The sequence below is a fragment of the Cyrtonyx montezumae genome, unplaced genomic scaffold (assembly GCF_038088225.1).
Source record: "Cyrtonyx montezumae isolate F1298 unplaced genomic scaffold, pur_monq_1.0 scaffold_5, whole genome shotgun sequence".
Taxonomy (NCBI): domain Eukaryota; kingdom Metazoa; phylum Chordata; class Aves; order Galliformes; family Odontophoridae; genus Cyrtonyx; species Cyrtonyx montezumae.
In genome coordinates this window covers 3,019,176-3,040,155 of record NW_027072056.1, presented here as the reverse complement: position 1 = coordinate 3,040,155, position 20,980 = coordinate 3,019,176, and the positions used below count along the sequence as shown (strand labels likewise).

Genomic DNA, 20,980 nt, shown 5'->3' with positions numbered 1-20,980 from the left:
CCCTGTAATAAATCCCAACATTCCAAACCCTGAACTGAAGTTACCAATTCACTTCTCTCCTTCCAACCTCCTATTAATACCAAAATGAAAGCAATAGGAACGATGCAAACATAATTCCACGTAGAATTAGACTGTGGTTTCTCACTTCTCCCATGAAGAGGAAAACCAAAAAGCCCCTGGCCAAGGAAGACTTTGCTGTGTGGCAAAAGACAGTTCTGAACATTACCTCTCTGACAACTCATGGGAAAAAAAAAAAAGAGATGAGATTTGGTAGTTCATATACCTTCAGAATATGTAATTATAAGATTTCTCCATTTACAAGGCCACAACTGGATTGGCATGATTTTCAAGTCCAGGAAGCATTTAGCTGTATTTTACCTTTATCAAACCTTATTCAGAAGTTGCTTTTCATTAAATTATAAAAGGATGCAATTAAAAGAAAGCCCCAAGCCCAAGTTACTCATTCAAGTTTCTTTAATGGCATACAAAGAACAGAGCTACTGTAAGTGAAGATAATCTGCAGAAACAAAGCCTCTTAAGACAGCCCTTTCTGATCCTTGATATTCATACAGTTCCATCAATCAAAATAAAAATCTAGGTCACCCATACTGTCAGCCAGGATGCAGGAGAAAAAAAAAGCAGCATATCTTAGGAACCAAAGATTTTCAGTGAATTCCACAGAATACTTGGTAAGAGCTTCTGAAACACACTTCTTCCACCCCAACGCCCCTTTCCACCCCACCCCCATAACTTTGATAAATTTTCAGACACCCTAAGGCAAAGGAAGAGGGACAAAGCTGTATTTTTTCTGCCCAAAAAGAATCTTGGGCTGAGGTTTCTTTGTATTTTAAAATGGACTGTATCACACCCATCCACTAATTGGAAAATAAACTCATCACAAAGGATTTAACATCAATGAAGAAGTACTCTCCGAAGCAGGTTTTTTGCTGTCTTTAAATGGACAAATTATAAGCTGACTGGAGAAGCCCATCAAGACAGTCACTCTGATCAATTAATTTTATTCCAGACCACAAAAAAACTAAAAGGCAGCTCAGCACTAAATTCACTGTCATGCACAGACAACACAAAGAATTCCAAATGCTAGCTAAGACAAAGAGATTGCCCAAGACTTTTGGTTCTGGGAAATCACTGTAAAAGATGAAAATAATACCTCAAAATAGAGGGAAAGGGATCCCAACACTTACAGCTTCCAGTCCATTGGAGAAGAGAGCAGAGCTGCCCCGTGCTCCAAGCACCTCCGAGGAGGTCCCACGTGGGCATATGGAAACATCCTCACCCCTGAGACCATCTAACCCAGCCTCCTTAGCAATGGAGCAAGAACAAGGGGTGGAAGAAATGCCAGACTCTCAGAACCTGAGAACGTGTACACTACTGTACCACAGGTTTTCATACAGGTAAGAGGATATTTCAACAAATAAAGTTTCCAAGACACTATTATGAACACCTGTTTTGGTTCTCATGCCTTTCAGAGGAATACAAATGCTATTAAGTTGTCCACACTATTCCCAGAACACATCCTGGAATATATATATATATATTTTTTTAATATCTACTACTGGAAACACCTCAGATTGCCCTGAACAACACAACCAACAAGCTTGGCTTTCCAAACCACCTGGTTCTGGTGTTTTGCCAGAAAGCCATGGCCAGTAAGCTGCAGAGAAGCCCGAGAAGGCCCAATGTCACCAAAGTCAGACATGGGAAAGGACCTGCTGTATGGTTACAATGGAAGAAACATAGCCCAAAGACAGCAAGGAAATAGACCTCTGCATCAGCTTTACTGCTTGTTCAGCAGGGCAGAACTTCCACTTAATCCTTCCATCACTCCCACTATCGTTGACTTGCAATAGAAATACTGAAATCTAATTTGCACCACTGTTTATTTCTCTGGAAGTATTTTCTTTCTACTTGCAATTCCCTTCATTTTGACAAGAGAAAAAATCAACACTCAGGCACAGCAGCAGGGGAAAACGAAGAGGCAGGTGTGATGAGGCAGAGGACAAGAAGAGGGCCAGAGGAAAGTAGATTTGTAAGAGAATCTGGAGGCAGCCAAAAGGAAGAAATGGATTAAAAACTTTTCCTGGATGCTTGCTGAACGTTTAGCCCCGTTGCTGCCAGCTGGGAGGCAGCACCACAGAGTCACAGGCGTTAAACCAGTACTGTCATGTCTGTATTAAAATTTCCAACAAGACTTCTCAAAAGACATAGAGCTCCTTCCCCCTGACCGACAGCTGTAGCAGGACTCCAGCTAACCTAGCTCAACCAACAGCCCAAACGCCTTCTGATGACTTACATGACACCTTGCAGGACTTTCTGGGGATCGAGGTCAAACAATCTGTCGACGTAGTGGCGGCTGCTGGCCGTTACCTCCTGCAGAGAAAAAAAAGCACTTTTTCAAAATGGTTTAGATCAATTCACACAATGGCTGTTAAACATGAAGAACTACAGCAACACAAGTCTGTTGCTTGTCAAAACCTACCAGGCAAGATAGCAGCAAAACCACAGGATCATATTCAAATGTGGAGTATGCTACTGCTGGGCAACATCTGCACGAAGAATTAACCCTGTGTTTAAGCACGATTTAAATACGTACTTAATGTGGGTGGCAGCACACAAGTCAAAGCAAGTTAACGGAGTGCTGCTGGGTGCTTGTATGGTTATGAACAAACAATTTCAATATTGTGAAGTAGATAGCACAAAGGAGCCTATTTCAGAAATCAGCATTACCTTCAATTCCCATTTTATTGTGTTCAATTACTACATAGAAAACAAAACAAAACATGAATTCCTGCAAACAAGCTCTTGAAAAGAAGGAAGCTCACATTAAGACATCTTGCTGTGGGTTGCCATATCATTTTTACACGCTGCAGGGACAGCCATCTGACAGACCCACTGCTGTCCCAACCTCAGTGGGGCAGCAGCACAACGTTCTCTGCAACATTCCCAGCTCTCACCTCAGCAAGAGGACCATGCTTGCAAGCCAAACACTTGCACACCAATGACTTATTCTCTCTGAGAAGATCCCAAGTTGGCAATGAAAAGTCTTCCAAAGAACATGGGTGGGAAAGGGAAAGGTAGTTTCCCCTCTGGGCTCTCACAAACACGTGACAGAATCTATTTCCATTGTCTCACTTTTTTCTTTTTGCCAACTCAGCATTTTATTATCCTCTTCCCATTTTCCCCTTCACAGATTTCCTTGAAAGAAGCTATAAAGGAGCTGCAAACTCTCCATCGCTTCACAAGCATCCACTCTTGGCTAAACCTGTGCCTGCTTTCCCGGAGACATCAGAACTGCCAGCAGCGTGCTAGGGTCTCAATGAGGTGTGAAAGGAGAACACAGAGGCAGCAGGATCCCTCAGCCTGCAAGAATACTGCCAAATTATATTACGTAAGTCCTACAGGTAAGTTGTTTTTATATATGGTCTCATTTTTGAGTGGTGCTTGTGTGGAGCTAGGAGCTGGTGACCCCTATGGTTCCTTTACAATCTGGGATGATCCTCCACGTAGTGAAGACAATATTTTGGAGGGCAGCAGGGGACCTTTTATCCACCTGCTCCATAAACTTATGCTCAGGGGCATTCTGGATTTTGGAGATCCCTCTGCCTTCTGTTCACAAAATATCCTGGTTTATCAGCTAGGGGAGACCTCACAGGGTGGCAACGAGCACAAGGGCATTCATAGCCAGACCACCAAGTTCTCCCAGCAGGTCGCGGAAAGGGAGAATTTCCCCACGCCATCAGTCCCGCGGGGTTCCACCACCGGAGGCGCGCCCCGTGCCGCTCGGAGCAGCGCCCGCACGGCGGCTGTCAGAGCCGTTCCGCAGCGGCAGCGCCCTGCCCGCCTCCTCCCTGCAGGGCCGGGGAGCGGCCCCACCGCGTGGGGGCGGGCAGGGACCAGGCGGGGTCGGCCGGAGCGCGCCGCGCGGTACCGCCGGAGGAGTTCGGCGGGACCCGCGGCGCGAAGCACCGGGAGCGGTGGTTGGGGAGGAAGGGGGGGGGAATACGGCGGAGCGCTTCGTGAGGTGCCACGCTGCCGACGCAGACAGGAGGGCGGCGCCGCGAGGAGGACTCCCCGCGGGGAGAAGTTGTCGGGACGGGGGCACGCGAGGGAGCGGCCGCCCAACCACTGCCCGCCCGCCCGCCCGCCTCGCACTGCGGCCCGGAACGCGCCAACCCCCCCACCCCAACGCCGCACAAAGCGCCGGGGCGGGTGCCCGGCCCTCCCCGCCGCCCGCGCAGCCCAAGGTCAGGCCCGGCCCCGCGGCGGGCGGCCGCCTCCCCGCCCCCGGCTGCGAAGGCCCCCGCCGGCCGTGCCGAGGGCCCGCGGTACTCACCGAGAGGACGCTCATGCGGAGCGGCGCCTCCAGCACGCACGCCATCTTGGCGGACGCAGCAGCACCAACAGCTCCGCCGCCCTCACGCGCGCGCCGCCGCTACCGCCGCCGCTGTGCACGGCCTCATCGCGGGGCGCTGCGCCGCCGAGCGGGCTGCGGGGGGAGGGGGGAGGATGGTGCGCGGGGGGCGGAGCGCCGCAGCCTCGCGGGCGGCGAATCGGCCGATGCCGAAACGCCGCTGCCTGCCGCCTGCCCGCCGCCACGGCGCATGCGCGATAGGCTCGGCGCGAGGCGCCTGCGCGCGATGAAGGGAAGCGGACTTCGCGGGGTGACCCCGTCCCGCGTGTTACCGCCGCTTATTGTAAGGGAGCGCCTCGGAACGCGGTTAGCACCGCCCGGCCGTCCCCGGGGATGAAGCAGGAGGAGTGGGGAAGCCCTCCCCGGTGGCGTCGCTCTCAGGCGGCCGGTGAGGCGGAGCCGCGCGGCGCGGATGGGCACTCCGAGGCGCGGGAGCGGCCCCGGGACTACAGATTCGTCTTAATTACGTTTGCAAACGCGCTGTGCTCCGTGTGTGTCGACATACTTCATTTTGAAAAGATGATAGATTGGAGTAGGTTGGAAGGGACCTTTAAGCTCACCTCGTTCCAACCCCCTGCCGTCTGCAGGGACACCTCCCTCTAGCCCAGGTTGCTCACAGCCCCATCCAGCCTGGCCTTGGGTGCTTCCAGGGACAGGGCACCCACAACCTTCCTGGGCAATCTGTTCCAGTGTCACCACCCTCACAGGAGTTTCTTCCTAATATCTAGTCTAAATCTGCCCTCTTCCAGTTTAAAGCCATTTCCCCTTATCCTGTTGCTATCTGCCCTTATAAGAAGTCCCATCGTTCCTGTACTCCCCCTCAGGTCCTGGAAGGCTGCTGTAACATCCCCTGAAGCCTCCTCCAGGCTGAAGAACCCCAGCTCTCTCAGCCTGTCCTCGCAGGGGAGGAGCTCCAGCCCTCTGTTCACCTTTGTGGACCTCCTCTGGCTCCACTCCAACAACCCCATGTCTTCCTTGTGCTGGTGGCAACCATCCACCCATCAACTCCATTCTTCTTCAACTTGGTGACCAGGATGTCATATGGGACAGCATCAAACTCTTAGCACAGGTCCACAGAGATGACATCAGTTACTTTTCCTTTACCCACTGATTATGTAACTTTATCATAAAAGGCCACCAGGTTCATCAGGTCTGACTTGCCCTTGGTGAAGCTATGTTGGTTACCACCAATCACCTCATCTTTATTTTCCACATGCCTTAGTAGGACCTTCAGAAGGACCTGTTCCATGCTCTTGCCAGGCACAGAGGTGACACTAACTGGCCTGTAGTTCCCTGGATTTTTATTTTTTTTCCCTTCTTGGAAACAGGGGTTGTTTCCCCTTTTCCAATCAATGGGAACTTCACTAGACTGCCATGCCTTTTCAAATATGATGGAGAGTAGCTTGGCAATTTCAACCCTCAGAACCCATGGATGGATCTCATCAGGTCCCATGGACTTATGCACCTTCAGGTTCTTTAGATGGTTTTGAACCTGATCTTCACTCACAGCAGGCAGATCTACCTTCATGTTCTTATCATTGCTTTCTGCAACTTGGGCTGTGTGGCTAGAGTCCTTAACAGTGAAGACTGAGGGAAAGAAGTCATTGAACACCTCAGCTTTCTCTGTATCCCTCATGACCAGGTCTCGGTTACCTTCCAGAGAAGGCTCACATCTTCCCTCACTTTATTTTTTTTAATCACTGATATAGCTGTAGAATTTCTTCTTGTTCCCCTTGATGTCCCTGGCTAGATTTAATTCCATTTGGGTTTTAGCTTTCCTAGCCTGATCTTTGTACAATTTCTTTGTAGTCCTCTCAGTTAACCTGTTCCTGCTTCTGATCCTTCCAGACTTTATTTTTGAGCTTAAGTAAGTCCAGGAGCTCCTTGTTGATCCCCAGAGACCTCCTGACATTCTTGACTGCCTTTCTTCTTCCCAGGGTGCACTGCTTCTGGGTGTGGAAGAGATGGTCCTTGAATACTGAGCAGCTTTCTTGGGCCTCTTTTCCCTCCAGAGCTTTCTCCCATGTCACCATGCAAAGCAATTCCCTGAAGAGTTCAAAGTCTGCTCTCCATCTCCAGAGAGATACTGAATCTCTAGATTCAGAAGTCTGTCTTGATGTCCTCTTGCTTTCTAGAAAGGCAAAACTCATTAAGCAGAAGGGGCAGGTCAGACTGAAACAGGCTATTAAAGGTAACTATGCTGAATAACATTTCAAGTTCTTACCATATCTTATACTTAAAAATTGCATCTGATACTACAGAGGGAATAGTTTATTACCATGATAATCTTCATATCATAAGGAAATACAGGCATTAAGGTTTTCCCACTGCAGATCCAGGAGCCCAAAGGATACTTACCTATTTTCAGTAGCCTAGTTACTTTCACTTGGGAGCATTGACTGGGGAATCTCTCTTCAATACCTATATGCATTTTTTTCCCCATAATGGACTGCTGAGAAACAAAAATGCATCCCAGAATGTGATACTGATGTTAAAGACAGAATTTGAAGTGCTTGCCTGCTACAACCCATGCTCCCCCAACCCATTTCACTCATGGTTCCCTGTCCTTACAGTTCTCTTCTCCTGTAAAGATGCTTACTTCACACAGCTCGGGCCTTAGAGGAATAGCACAGTGGAGATGCTTCTGGTCCCCAGGGTGGCACAGTCCTGATGAAATATCTAACTCTGAAAGCTCAGAGCTTCAGAACACCAGCAGTACTTCCACATGTCATTAAAAACATTTATTAATTAATCCATTCTGTTGTGTTACCCTCACAGCCTTTGAGGCAAAAAAATAAAATAAAAAGGTTTGCTAGTAATTCAGAGCCAACAGAAGATTAAGAGTAGAAACAGAACTTGAAAAAGTTCTGAAAAATCTGTATCCTGGCAGCTCTTATTCTCCCTCAGAGAACAAGAAGGTTTATGAAGGTTTCTTGGAAAATTCCAAGCCAAGCTTTAAGAACCAAGCAAGTTACATACTAACAAAGAGTGGCAGGCAAAACTGTAGGCTATAGAGAACAGCAGGCATTGCTGTCTCAAGTGACTTACTGTGGGATTACATGACAACACAGCCTTAATTAGGAAGAATGGAGACAACGCTGATGCTGACATCTAAGAATCTACATAGCTGCATTTTAATTTTAAGGTATGTTTCTCTACTTTTGAAGAAACAGCACATGAGTTTTTAGGAACAGACATGTACTCTTCCACGGTCCTCATAAAACTCACGTTACAAATTAAGAGACGTGGTTCTCTACCAAAAATAGTATTACAATCCAATACTGGACAGTACACATAGTTCTGTTTATGACCATGAAGCTTTTCTACAGCATGAATGTCACCAGAAACAAAGCCTTCACTCTTCTATTGCTGTTTTGTTATCCTGGGAATTCTGCTTTCAAATTTAGTCCATGGAGTTATTGCATATGCTACTTTGTGTTAAAAATAGAAAAAACTCAGTGTAAAACAAGACAAAAGCAATAAAAGCTAATAGTCCCATCTCACGAGCCTGACGTCCCCTCACTTTGATTTGAGTCACAGTTCAGGAGCTCTTGTAAAACAAGCACAGTTGATCTTGTACAGCAGTACAGCACAGGATACTGAGTAAACACTGATAACCAAGAACTGAAGCAAAAATCAACTGGTTATACGTGACCCTTAAATCCTTTTACAAAGTGCTTTGTTAGAGAACTTCACTGTGATTTACATGTTTTACTCCAAAAAAATATTCTTCTCTGCAAGAGGTACACTGCAGCTTAAGGAAGTAGCATGATTAAGATAAAATAATGTTAGAAGCCTGAGTAGTTCACCACAGTTCTCACCACCTTTGCATCAAAAGGTAGGGTGAGAATTTACACATCTTATAGTGTTATTTTGTTTCATCTTCATCCTCTGCAGCATAGATGGCTTGATTCCGTCTCTTAATTTTAATGCTACTGTTCCCATTCTCACTGCCAACAACACGCTTTAAAGGCCTCTCATTCAAGCTCTTCCCTTCTACCTGCCTACTCACACCAGTTTTCTCTAGATCCTCATTAGTGGAGTCAATAGCATCATCAGATGATACCACCATGGAATCTGGCATGATCCTGATGTCAGAAAAACTCACAGAAAACTCAGGAGGATGGTCAGGGGAAGGATCTACAGAACATGTGCTCAAGTCTTCATCACCACTTTCATCATCATCCAGCATTATTTCATCTGGATTAATGGATGAAAGCCCAGAGTTATCTGTATTATATTCACTCGGTTCCTCTGCTGACCCACTACTGTCCATCTCATCATCTTCCTCTTCATATTCCCCACGTACTGAGCCCTCTTCTTTAACTTGCTGGATTCTGTCATTGATGTCAGTGAGACCAAACTGGGCACAAAACTCAGTGGTCTGTGGATTGATGGTATGAACAGGTTCCATGTGTTTTTGGGGCTTATTGGGATCATAGCAAGCAGCTGTCAGGGTGAAGTTACAAGGAATTTTGAGGTTATGATTCAGCTCTTCTAACACCTCCTTGATGGCCTCTTCTGTTGCACTGTAATCCCACCTAAATAAGTGTATCAAGTTAAAGAGAGTGCAGCTAATCAAAATCTATTTTCTGTTCCCATCACAAAGATAAACTTTTAAACACAGGTAACACATTCACCTTAGACAGTTTCTCAAAAACTTTTTTCCTGGAAGGCATATTACCTTAGGGTGATACTGACACTCTGCTCTCCCCACAGGGTCCATGTATTATACCAGCCAACCCAGTGAATATTCACACACCCACCCCAAAATCCAGCCCGACCTTTAGTCTCACAGTTATTGACAAGATAATCAGCCACCACGTATTCTTCACCCCTAGAACTGTGCTAAGTTTGCAAACAAATTTAACTGCCTGTGTAGAGTAGTAGAGGAGTTGCATGCTCTAGGAGCACAGCTTGTTATCATCCCCTTTGTTTTCCAAGGCATTTATCAAATCCAAAAGACATTAAAGACCAAAGAAGAACAGAGAAGCAATAATAACATAATAACATAATTCCAGCCCAAGTCACACTTTTCTTTCTACTCTCTATGCTACTTACTTTGCATGGAGGCCATTATTTTCAGGTGCATTCCAGGAGCTCTGAGTCACATTAATAAGACTGTTGGTGGCCTTGAGGACTGCAATCCACTCAGCATCATACTCCAGCGAGTCACTTGCAGTAGGATCATGCTCAATGTCTATTATCTGTTCAAAAGAAACAAACGAAACAGAAAGATTAGATATTTCTCTTGATACCACAATCTGATTAAAGTGAAGCGTTACTTCCATGGTACAGGGCTTTAATTAAGTTTGAAGTACACTAAGCTAAGAGTCTCAATCAAACAAGTCCTTTCAGCCATAGCCAGAAACTTACTGCCATATGAGGGTAAGAAAGGACAATCGATGATTATTCCATATTATTCCATTTCTCTATTTCACCTTATAGCAGTTACAAGTCAGCTCTCACTGCTGCCCGCTATTGGACAGTTAGATAACTTAGAAGAAGGCATGAATTTAAGAGTAAACAAACTGTGTCTTCGAAGAAGAAACATGTACAGAATTGACAACAGTTACTTTGCTACATATGTTCTTAGCACAGCAGTGAGGGTAGCATCAATTATTTTTAAACACTTTCAACAGATAACACAATGAAACCCAAATCACTTTGTCTCCGGTGACATCAACCCAAATCAAACAACTCACATTAGCCAAAGTGCACCAGTCAGATTTTAAATAATATATAAAGCAATTTGATTTCTTAACGTAGTTCAAAACAGAGCTAACCACAGGTGGATGATCACACTGCTGGCAGTAATCTTATTGTAGATCAGTTTCACTATGGGATTTTAAGCAAGAACTAGCAGCCCAGTGTGCCTTCACACAGCAAAAGCCTCAGACTCTCTGCCATCTTCAAAAGTAGATGGGGTAAACTTATCCTCCCTTACATCCTAAAGGCAGATAATGAATTAGCTTTTATTTGTTGACTTAAAGGTAAGATATTTTAAAGTAAAACTAAGACTCTAGCACACTTGAAGGACAAGCTCTTAGTAGCTCCCTCCTTTCATACCCGAGGGTTTCATATTCATCCATTTCTACAGATGGCACTGCAGGCAGCATGCACGGGTTGTGGACGTGTACACTCTATTCTGCATTTGGAAAATCAGTTTGACACTTACATTCAAGACACCTACAGCCTTCCATCACCCTTCCTAGCTAAGATAAGCACCAAACAAAATGAAGAACCATGCTCCTGGAAAGTCGCATGGAATCCACTGGAAACAAATTACAGTACTCAACTTATAAATTCAGATAGGATCAAGTCATAAATCCAGATATGAAGGAAGTCAATATCTGACCCAAATTAGTTCAAGAAAGCAGCAGAAGAGCCTCAAAACAGGATTTTAAGTCTGACCTTTATCAGAAGTGGACAACAGGAGATTCAGTTCACATTATAGAGCTACTAGCCTATTAAGCTAAGTAATAGTTCTCAACTGGAAGGAAATGGTAGAAATAAGCAACCATCTTGCCTGCATGACAGGACATCAAAGCTACTCAGTTGAAGAACGATATTCACAACCCTAATTCTACCAGTCCTAGTTTCTTGTCAGCTCCTCCACTTATAAGCTTAAGAATAATTCTGATATCTGAGCACAGCATTCAGCAGTCCAGACAAAAACTTGAATTACTTAGAAAGAAAACTCACGGCACATAATCATCACCTGCAAAAAGTCTCTATGAGGCAGACACTTATCCAGAGCCAAAAACTTGGTTGCTTTTGGTAGCTCTTCTTTGGACTTTGTCTAGGAAACAGGAAGTGTTACCATTCATTAGCATTTCTATGAAAGTTGACTGCTCCAAACAAATTATATACAGAAACTTAAAGGAACAATTTACACACAAAAACAGATTCTGAAATAGAGAAGCAACACAGGATTATAAGAAAGAAATGGAAAGACAGACATCAGCAAAATCTAACAAACATTTGAACACTGATAACAGTAAGCTAAAGCAAGAGCCACAGGTCACCCCCAAACAAGGCAGCTGAACACACCTAGCTTGGATGCCAAAGGAAAACCTTTAACATAATACAAACAGACTCGAGTCCAGAAGATCTAGAGTGCCATTTCCACAGCTGATGAAATAAGAATGATGCAAATAAGAATAGCACATCACATCACCTTCGGCAACAACTCAAAGAAAGATCTAAGTTTCAGCCTACAGGGACTGTTTCTTTTTTTATCCTACCTAGGCAAACAGACAAATTTATTGGTCAAGATTTAAAGGCACACTCCCATCTCAGGTTAACCACTGCCTGCTCACTAACTTCTCTATCTTTGTTTTGAAGTTCTATCCTTCCCTGACAAAATAAGAAAAGAGAGCACTTTTCTGTGAAATTCAAATTCTGAAGTTTCAAGTACAGTAGCTTTAGTCATTCCATGGTGGCTCTGAAGAGGAGCTGGCAAACACCTCTGATTTACAACACCTCTAATTTACATAAGCTAGTAATTTCAGGAACACTTGCTGTTTTGGGATTTGAGCTGAATTTTATTTACTGAGCAAATAAATGTTAAGAAGATGCTCTTCTGGACATGACCACCTACATTACAACTGTAAAATGTCTACATTACACAGGCACTCTTAGTTCTATTCTTTACCTCGTGTTGCATGAAAGCTGCAAACTTAACATGGAGATGTGCTGAAAACCAGTAACTTGGTTTCAGGTGCTGCAGAAGCTCCGAAGCAGCAGGGCTTCCTAACGTGTTGCTCTCCACTTCTTGACGGAAGAAGGATTTCATTTTAAGAAGCTGTTTCTTGTTCCCATAGTGATATATGCTCCGTGGCCAATCATGTGACATAAATATGTCAATTGGATGTTTTAACTATCAAGCAAAAAATGCATACAATATAAATAAAACACGCACAAACCTAACAAGACATCATGCAATAGAAAGCACTCGCCTTCAGGTGGGATACAGTTATCCATGAGCACCAGGCTCCCTGTTCAAAGGGATTAAGCCTGTGAGGCTGCCATGGGACTCTAGTCTCCATGCAACACACTACACCTCCCTGGGGCTATCAGCTGTTTTACATATACTACCTTGTAATACTGATGAAATCACTAAAGAGAACACTCTGAAAACTACACCTTCAGAGTTAAGCACTCCCTATCGAGGTAGTCCTCTTCCTCATTAATTTGTAAAAGCTTTGTTTAGAAGAGATAATTGTTAAACATAATATTTCTCCCCAAAGGAGTCTATGCCCTTAGAAATCTAGTCAGTGCTTTAAGTACATCTTGGTTTAACATCCAATGTATTTCCATCAGCTGTATCAGAACACATTCCTAGAGGAAACCTAAGGCCAACTAATAAAAAACTCATGGAACTGCCTCAAGCTCCTTACAAGGGCACTAAACCTTTGTGCCATTTTTAGCATCTATACTCAAAACACCTTAGTGCCTAATGGCAACCTGAATAACTCGTAAGTTACTTATGTGTATATTTGCACTGCAACCTCAGCCACAGAGCAGCCCTTGTGACAAAGAAGGGAGCAGGATCAATAACGAAGTTAACCTATCCCTTGCATTTCTGGCTGTAGGAGCAAAAAAACTTCAACCGAAATCAGCTCATCCAGCTGGCTCAAGGCTGATTAGTATATTTTGTATCAACCAGCTCAGACACAAGACAAAGTAGCACACATCTTCCTAAAGCTAACTAAACTGAAACTGCAGAGCACAGCTGGACTCCTTCCTTTCTGAGTTTCATCCCATTTAACAGAGTATCTCCTGCTTCTGATTCAGATCAAATTTGCCTGGTAAAACAGAGCAGGAATAGCAGTGGGAGCACAGGCAGCATAAAACAACCTAGTAAAGCTACCCAAGATTTGTTTGTATGATTTACCATGTGGTAGCATGCTGTTCAAAACAACTGTAACATCCCACTTGTAAATTAACAAATGACAGTCAGCATTGCTTTGATTTTTCTTTTTTTTTTTTAGAAAACAAACAACAAAAACCATCATAGACTTTTCACCAACCTGCTTAAGTTTGAAGACCTCAATGTTCCTGATGTGGTAAGCACTTCTAATTGTTTGCTGGTTGTATGGAGGACATTCAAAGTGCCCTGGAACATTGAGAAAAGCATAGATGTACAACAGATTTGGTTGGGAAGACTGCACTCCTTGTTACTCCCCATATCCCTTACTTGGGCTCACAGTGCACCACCACATGCTATAACAGAGAGTGATTTGCTTCACAGCTACGTAACACACAAATCTACTTGAGCCACTGAACATCACAGAATCAGAAAGGTTGGAAAGGACCTCTAAGACCAAGCCCAACCACTGACCCATCTCCACTGCACCGTGTCTCTCAGTGCCACATCTCCATGCCTCTCGACCACCTGCAGGGATGGTGACTCCCTGGTGCCCTGGGCACTCATTCCATCAGTGCACACTGATACAGCCACAGAACACGAAGTAGATGGAAACAAGAAAAAGGCATCAACAGAGAACAACCTATAAAGCTACTTTTTCAGTAGTTAGTGTTATTATCTCAAGTGTTTTCTCCTTTTCTCCCACAAGCAATACCCACATAAAGAAACTGTATGCTCGACGACATCAAATTTAGTTAGAACTGATAGGTACTGAAGAGAATTAAGTGTTCCAAAGAACTACTCAGTGCTTGGCAGCCTGAATGCTGCCTCCTCTGGAGCAGCACGGCGTACCCTTCCGATAGTCGTGCGACTTGAAGATGCCCGAGATGCCGCCGATCCTCACGCCGCGGAACCGCACCACACCCGCGTAACCTGGGGAGAGGAGCGTCACGCGTCACGTCACAGTCGAGCAGGGGAAGGCGCTGGGAAGGGGGGAGGGGAAGGAACCGTACGTACCGAGGTAATAAATGTTGTGTGCCACCCATCCGCCGTAGGGCAGCTCCTGCAGGTGGTTGGAGGCCTCATGGTTCCCGCCGATGAACACCGTGAGCACCGGGGCCTTCTTCTCGCCGGAGTAGTACCTGCGGGGGGGACACGGCACGTTGCGGCGGAGCGGCGGGACCGGGCGGGCCGAGCCGGCGGCACTCACCGGTAGAAGGTCTGCATGTGCCGGTACTTAGCGGGCACGGCCATGCAACGCAGGTCCGCCTCGTTGCGCACGGCCTGGAAGTCGCCGCAGCACAGCAGCAAGTCGGGCCGCACGTTATGCCGCCGCTGCAACAGCTCCAACGTCTCGTACATCTTATCCAGCGCACCATGGCAACACCCTGCCACCGCCACCTTCATCCCGCTGCTGCGTCACTGCGCATGCGCCGCGAGGCGGTGACGTATAAGGGGCGCGCGGCGCCTGCGTACATCCCCCGGGCGCGAGCCCCGGCGGGGGCGTGAGGGGAGCGGCTGCGCGGGGCGGGGCTGAGCCTGAGCCTGCCAAGGCCGCTTGTCTGCGTGATAAAGCAGTGCTACGTAAAGCCATGGGGGTACAAGTGATCCAAGGGGATCCCAAGTGACCCACGGGGGTACAACTGCTCTAGGCAGTGCTGCCAGGAGCGCGCGGCCCCGCCCCGGAGCGTTGTTAGCGCGGTGAGCGCTGCTTTCACGCAGCTCTTGGTGCTTTCAGCAGCTCCTCACCTTCCCTGCTGGCTGCCAGGCGTCGTTTTGCGGGGCGGGGAATTGACTCATCGGGTGGTATTTCTGCGTCATGCAGTAACACCACTCCTTACTTTTCCCGCTTTTAACAGTCCTGAGGGACTGAACGAAATTGTAGCAGCGCGGTTAAGCATTAACTCGGCGCTGCTCACCCTGTAATCATGAAACCGAGTAGACATTCCTGTTCCCTTAAGTAGCAAACGTTATACGGTGGCCTCTCTTTGGTTACTAAGAAAACAAGAGCGCTTTCAATGGGTTCTGCAATTTCACGACGTTGGGTTACTGTGTGTTCTCGGGGGCTGTCATCCAAGCCTGTCAAGCCAACATTTCTCCTGGCTTCCAATGCCCCGAGTCCTCAGAGAAGCAGCGAACTGCTTGGCTCTTCTAGTGACTGCTGGGACCCTCAGCTGCCCTTTGCAGCTCCTCAGGGGGACAGCAGCCCCTCACATTGCCGTGTCCCAGGTGAACAGCAAGGTTCTGAGCCCTGGCAGGTGCTGCCTCACCTGGGATGTGTGTCTGTGGGACCCTCCTGAGGCTTCCACTTCCCTGGCCAGCCAAGTCTTTCCTTTCCTGAGACAGCCTTGCCTTTTCCTGCCTTTCCCTACCCAGCTCAGACCCAGGCAGGCGAGGCAAGCTGATTCTGTCATTGCAGCTCCCTGTTTTGTTGTCTGTGGCTCTTTTCTCATCCCCCATGTGCCACTTATCGACAGTAAATTGGGGTAGAGCTGAGCCTGTGTGTTTTTATGTTGTAGCGTTGTTGTATTTGCGCACCGTGCATTTCAACGTGCCAAACTTAACTGTAGCTGTGTAGAACTGCCCTGAAGTTTCCACAGCAGCGGGACCACAAAAGCAGGCAGCCACACTACTATGTACACGGTGAGCAGCAGTGAGTTAATGCTCAACTTATTGTCACGTTTAAGCCTCAGTGTGCTCTGTGTGCCCCTCATTTCTGTGCCTGGCCCTCTGCTCCCACCGACCAAGTGAACACACCTCCTGCGCTGGCAATGGGAAGGGGCAGTTACAAGAAATAGGCTGAGCTCTGTGGTTGTTGGGTTTGGGGTACAGAATCATTGAATCGTTCAGGTTGGGAAAGACTAGTGAGATCCCACTGCCCACATCCCCACAGCTCTGCAACACCTCAAGGGTCCGTGGCTGCCCCACGTCCCTGTGCAGCTGTGCACGGTCCCACTGCTCTTTCTGACAGTGGAGTGTTGGGCTCTTCTCTTCCTGATCATGCAGCAGTGACGTAGAGCCACAGATGTACAGCTTTTCTGTCCTGGGATATGAGGGAGAATGAGATGCTGAGGGGACACAGGGCTGCACCCCTCACCTCTGAGGAGGTTGAACTCCTGGAGATCTTCCTGCTGGGACCTCCTGAAGATACTAAAACACGTTTAGAAAGCACTAAACAGCAGTGGGAGCGTCTGTCACTGACTTTTTTGGGGGGCTGGGATGGTGTGGCTGTAAAGGGAGAAGCGGTGGCAAGGCGGAGGAGGGAGAGGTAGCAGAGCAGTTCCACGGAGCGGTGCCTGGGATGGCGATGTGTGCGGGACGGGGTGGGACTGCTGCAACCCAGCGGGAGCTCAGAGCTCATCGGAGGAACTAAAAGCCCAATGAGATCGGCCTGAACGCCTCCACGCTTCCCCGCGGGGCTGTTGCGGTCACCTCCCGCCTCAGCGCTGCGCCTGCTGCGGCCGCACTCCGCCTCTCCTTGCGCCTTCACCCATCGGCGCGAGGGCACCGACGGCCCCGAACCACAGCGGGCTGAACCCGGCGCACGGAGCGGCCGAGCGAACAACGCCCGGCGGCGGGGGCTCGGCGTGCGGGAGAGGCGGGGCCGTCTGCCCGCCCGCCGCGCCTCCGGGGCGGGGACCCCCGCCGCGCGGAAGGGGCCGGGCCGGGCGGCAGTGCGCGCCCGGCGGCGGGAGCGGCGGAGCCGGCATGGGACGGGGAGCTGCCGCGGCGGGTAGGTGCGGGGCGAGCGGGGCCGGGGCGGCGGGCGCTCCCCTTCAGGGCCCGGCGGAGGGGGCAGGTGCCGGGCGGGGCGCGGTGTCTGTACGGAGCGATCCGCCGCCAGGCCGGGTGTCCCGGAGCTGACGGGGGCCGGGAGGGGGCGGCGGGGCCGGGCCGGGAGGAGCGGGGCTCGGCGGAGTGCGCAGGTAACGCGTCCTGAGCGGGGCGGGATGGAAACGCTCCTCACCTCGCGCGGGTGAGTTGTGAAAGGTGCTGTGCATCGTCCCGGGAGAGCTCGGGCGAAGCGCTGCGGAGCAGCACCACGCTGTGCTCCGCCGTCCGGCACTTAGGAAAGAAGGGTGTTTTCTATGGGTTTTTTTGTTTTGGTTTTTTTTTCTGAGTGTTTTCTATGAATCCAGAGCAAAGAAAGGGAGCGGCTTTGGCTACGTAACTCCCTGGTTCCCTGGCAGACAAACCTGAGGTTGAGCTGGGTATAAACTTGTAAAGTTAGGATTGAATAATGGAATAATTTACTGAAGGACGTGTTCTTACTGGAGCAAGGCTCTGAAGGTCATCACAGACTGTGCTGGTCCCACGTTGTGTAAATATTGTTAAATTCAGGACTGATTTTTATTACATTAGTTCTTCACTCTAAAGAAGGAAACACGGGGAGATGTGCTGCCTGTGCCTGCTCTCGATGTAAAGGCAGTGGGTGCCAAGGGGAGTTGGTGGCCCTGCAGTCGGGGTCCCCACGCTGTTTGCTGTGCAGTGCTGCCTCCAAGAGTGGGGGGTTTTTATTGGTGATGTTCTCATGGCTTTGCCGTGTACAAGCAAAATGATGTCCGCTTCAAGAAATAAACTTTACAGGCATCTACTTAAAATAGCCTTCTCCTCGTGATTATTTTTTGTCAGTCTTTTGAGCCTGGTAGGTCTGCCCTCACCAGTTATGGTAGAGGGAGGTTATCCTCATGAACACCGGGAGGAGATTGACAGTACTGTTAGGCTATTCTTGGTTTTGTGAAATTATTTATTTAATGCCAGTTGGATTCTGAGAAGCTGAAGCAACATTTGACTGTGTGCAAAATAACAGAAGAGTTGAAGTTCCCTGATGGCACGTGGCCAATTTCCATTACCTAGACCTTTGCAACTAGTGTCATGTGTTATTTTGCTCTCGTGCTTTGCGCAGAGGTACAGCGTTAAAGGTAGCTGTGCTCGGAGTGGCTCAAGTAAAAGTCAGCAGATGTGTGAGTAGTGAGAGCTGCTGAGCTGTGCCCTGGCAACGTGTGTCTTCATCTGCAGCACAGGTGGTGAGCACGGTGCTGTGGGCAGTTCACATCTCTGTGGCAGGGCCCTGTGGTCTGAACATTCACAGTCAGTAGCCACGGAGGTGTAGATAGATGATGCTGCATGGTGCAAGTTGTTTTTTCCACGTTTTTCTCTTCCCATCCTTCCTGCAAACCTCCTCACCCACTCTCTTTGAATTACACAGATGTGACTTCAGTCACTCTGAACTCGGAATGTTTTGATAAAGCTACAGAGATTCTCAACAGCTGTAATTCACTGCCTTTGTGAAAGTGCTTTCCAGTACCATCTTGAATGACTGTGTGCTATTTTTTCCCTATATAACTAGGTTTTTCTCCTGTTACACTGAGCTGCACATTTTTGAAGACTAAATTAGAGGTTGGAACTTGCTTTCCAATTCTGGCAGAAACTGGACAGTGAAGTAAAACTGTGGTATGAAGGAAACCTTATTCATAATTAGAGCATTAAAGTGCTGTCTTGCAGGCCTGGGTTCATGTGTGTGACAGGACAAGCTTCTTCTACCAACTACATTACTGTATTCTCTCTCATGCTTAGGTCCCCGGCTGTGATTTGTGGATACGATATTGTAGGCAGGTGCATCTGAGCAGTTTGTTGTGTTTTGATGGGTGAAACGTTTTGTAGCACCACGTGCCTTGAAAAATCAGTCCTTTGGTATTTCAGAGATGCTACAAGCCGGTGTGCTCTCTTCTTTGCTGCAGTTCTTGCTAGGTAACATAAAGAGAACAGTTCATGGGAAGTTGGGGAAGTAAGTTAATGTTTAAGGAACGTATAAATACTATACTGATAGAGAAGTCAATTATCTGATTGTAGAACCCTGTTTGAATAGGAGATAGTAAGCAGTACGTGGGGTCACAGGCATAAGAAAGCTTTTTAAAAATGACTGCTTTAATAGATATTCATACTCATGAATGTGAGCATTGATTACTATTCACTGAAATTAGAATGAGATTCTTTACACTTCTTAGTGTTTATCTTCTGTGTTTAGCCTGCTTCTTTTCAAATGCACAAAGATAGATGGGTAGGACTTGTTTCTTTTGTAAAGTGCCCTGGATTAATAAAGACACAGGGGAAGGGACTGCCTCTGCCTTGCAGAGATGTCAGGCTACGACACCCCTTGTTTTCCTTGGTGGAGGGAAAGGGATAGAAAAGTTAAGCTTCCTTTGTTTTCTCGTTGCTTTGATCACGCTGATATGTGCCTCTGGTGTGGCTTATCCGAGTCATAAGCAGTAAGAGCTGTAGCAGTGCCAGACTTCTTGAATGCTGGGACACGCTGTACCTTTTGCTCTAATTCGTTACGTTTCAGCAGCTGCTGTCTTCGGAGCATGAGCGGAGGCTGGCAGGAATGGGCTTGTGGAAGGTATGACTGGTGGAAATGGCTGCTTACTCTTAGCTCCTGTGATTATGCCTCAGAGGAGAGGATGGGCACGCAGCACAGAATGGGAGTGTTTCTCCCAGCTTGACGTTTCATCTTCTTGCTGCTGACCTGTTGGAGGTGTGCAGTACTGCAGCTGGTGCCGGGCTTGGGTCTAGGACTACCCTGGGGAAATGTCTTAGTCTTGTCTTAGGCAAACTATTTTACCAAAACTCTTAACGCCCGAGGAAATAAGCGAGTAGCGTGGCGTGGTGCAGACAAGGTGTGAAGTTGGGCAGAGGAGGAGTGAGAAGTATATAAGCCCTGAATAGATGGGTAAGAGGGAAAACATTGTTAATTTATTGAATCCAAAATCTGTTTTAACTTGCAGGTGGCTTGCCTGCTAGATGGTTTTGTGAAACCTGTAAATGCTGACCTCATTAGCAGTGACTGAGGGAATGCCATCTGAGACACAACTCTTCCTTTATTTTCTTAACACTTCAGTGAAATCACTTTAATCTGTGAAAACTCATTGGATGTTGTTAATACTAAATTAACTGTTTCCAGGGAAAATAAATACATCCTGCTAATATGAAGTTATTTTTTCCATATAAGGATGTAAACAGCCAACAGATGCATTACTTAATCAAGCTGGCTTTCTGACCTCTGCCCTGAGCCTTGCTAATTATGTGCTTTTGAATCTTTTCCACTTCCAGTGTCTCCTGGTTGGTCACCTTCTCTTCTGTCAGCATAACAAAGCTCAGTGGGGCTTCTTCTCCCTACGGTTTCTTTTTTCACCCGTGCCTTGCTAAGTTCTGGCTTGTCTGTTAATATACTGGGGCATGCTAAATAAGCTAAGATTAACTAATAGCTCTAAACAGTCACAGGAACAATAAGTAGTTGGCAAATTATTTAAACTTGTTGGGTTGTTACGCAAAAAAATTGTGTGAGCTGTCTCATCTGTATAACTGGAAACCAGTCTCGTGGGACACATTCCTGTCTGGTCAGTTTTGGTTCCAAATCTCTGCAAACGGAAAGTTGTAGAAAGGTATTTCTCTGAAGAACTGAGAAGGGTGAAATTGTCCTTGATCACTATAGCTGTCCCACTCTTCCAGCAACAGAAACCTCATCGAGGCCCCGAGGTTGTTCTTTTGGTGTTGCTGTGTTCAAGGACCCGGCATGCTGATGTTTGTGAAGAGTACAGCAGCTCCGGAGTGTTAGATAACATTGTGACTTAACCTGGGGGAATCATGCTGAGTAACACTGTGCTCACTAACTGTAA

At 47.3% G+C, this 20,980-nt stretch overlaps 2 protein-coding genes across 4 annotated transcripts in view; both read right to left on the bottom strand.

Annotated features, from left to right (window-relative positions):
- The window catches only part of ARMC8 (armadillo repeat containing 8), a 57,474-nt gene extending 53,026 nt beyond the window's left edge, over positions 1 to 4,448 (bottom strand). For all 3 annotated transcript variants that reach the window (XM_065748483.1, XM_065748484.1, XM_065748486.1), the window contains exons 1-2: positions 4,355 to 4,448; positions 2,315 to 2,391 (exon numbers count right to left, since the gene is read on the bottom strand). In XM_065748483.1, the coding sequence (XP_065604555.1) occupies positions 2,315 to 2,391; positions 4,355 to 4,399 (122 nt within the window). In that variant the 5' untranslated portion in view covers positions 4,400 to 4,448. The remainder of the gene's footprint in view (positions 1 to 2,314; positions 2,392 to 4,354) is intronic.
- Positions 4,449 to 8,183: 3,735 nt separating this feature from the next.
- Positions 8,184 to 14,730, bottom strand: DBR1 (debranching RNA lariats 1). Its single transcript, XM_065747777.1, has 8 exons — positions 14,515 to 14,730; positions 14,322 to 14,446; positions 14,157 to 14,237; positions 13,468 to 13,553; positions 12,090 to 12,314; positions 11,154 to 11,234; positions 9,494 to 9,639; positions 8,184 to 8,973 (listed from the first exon to the last, which is right to left on the bottom strand). The coding sequence occupies exons 1-8, from the start codon at positions 14,709 to 14,711 to the stop codon at positions 8,301 to 8,303; spliced, it is 1,614 nt and encodes a 537-aa protein (XP_065603849.1). The 5' UTR covers positions 14,712 to 14,730; the 3' UTR covers positions 8,184 to 8,300.
- Between the last annotated feature and the right edge of the window lie 6,250 nt (positions 14,731 to 20,980).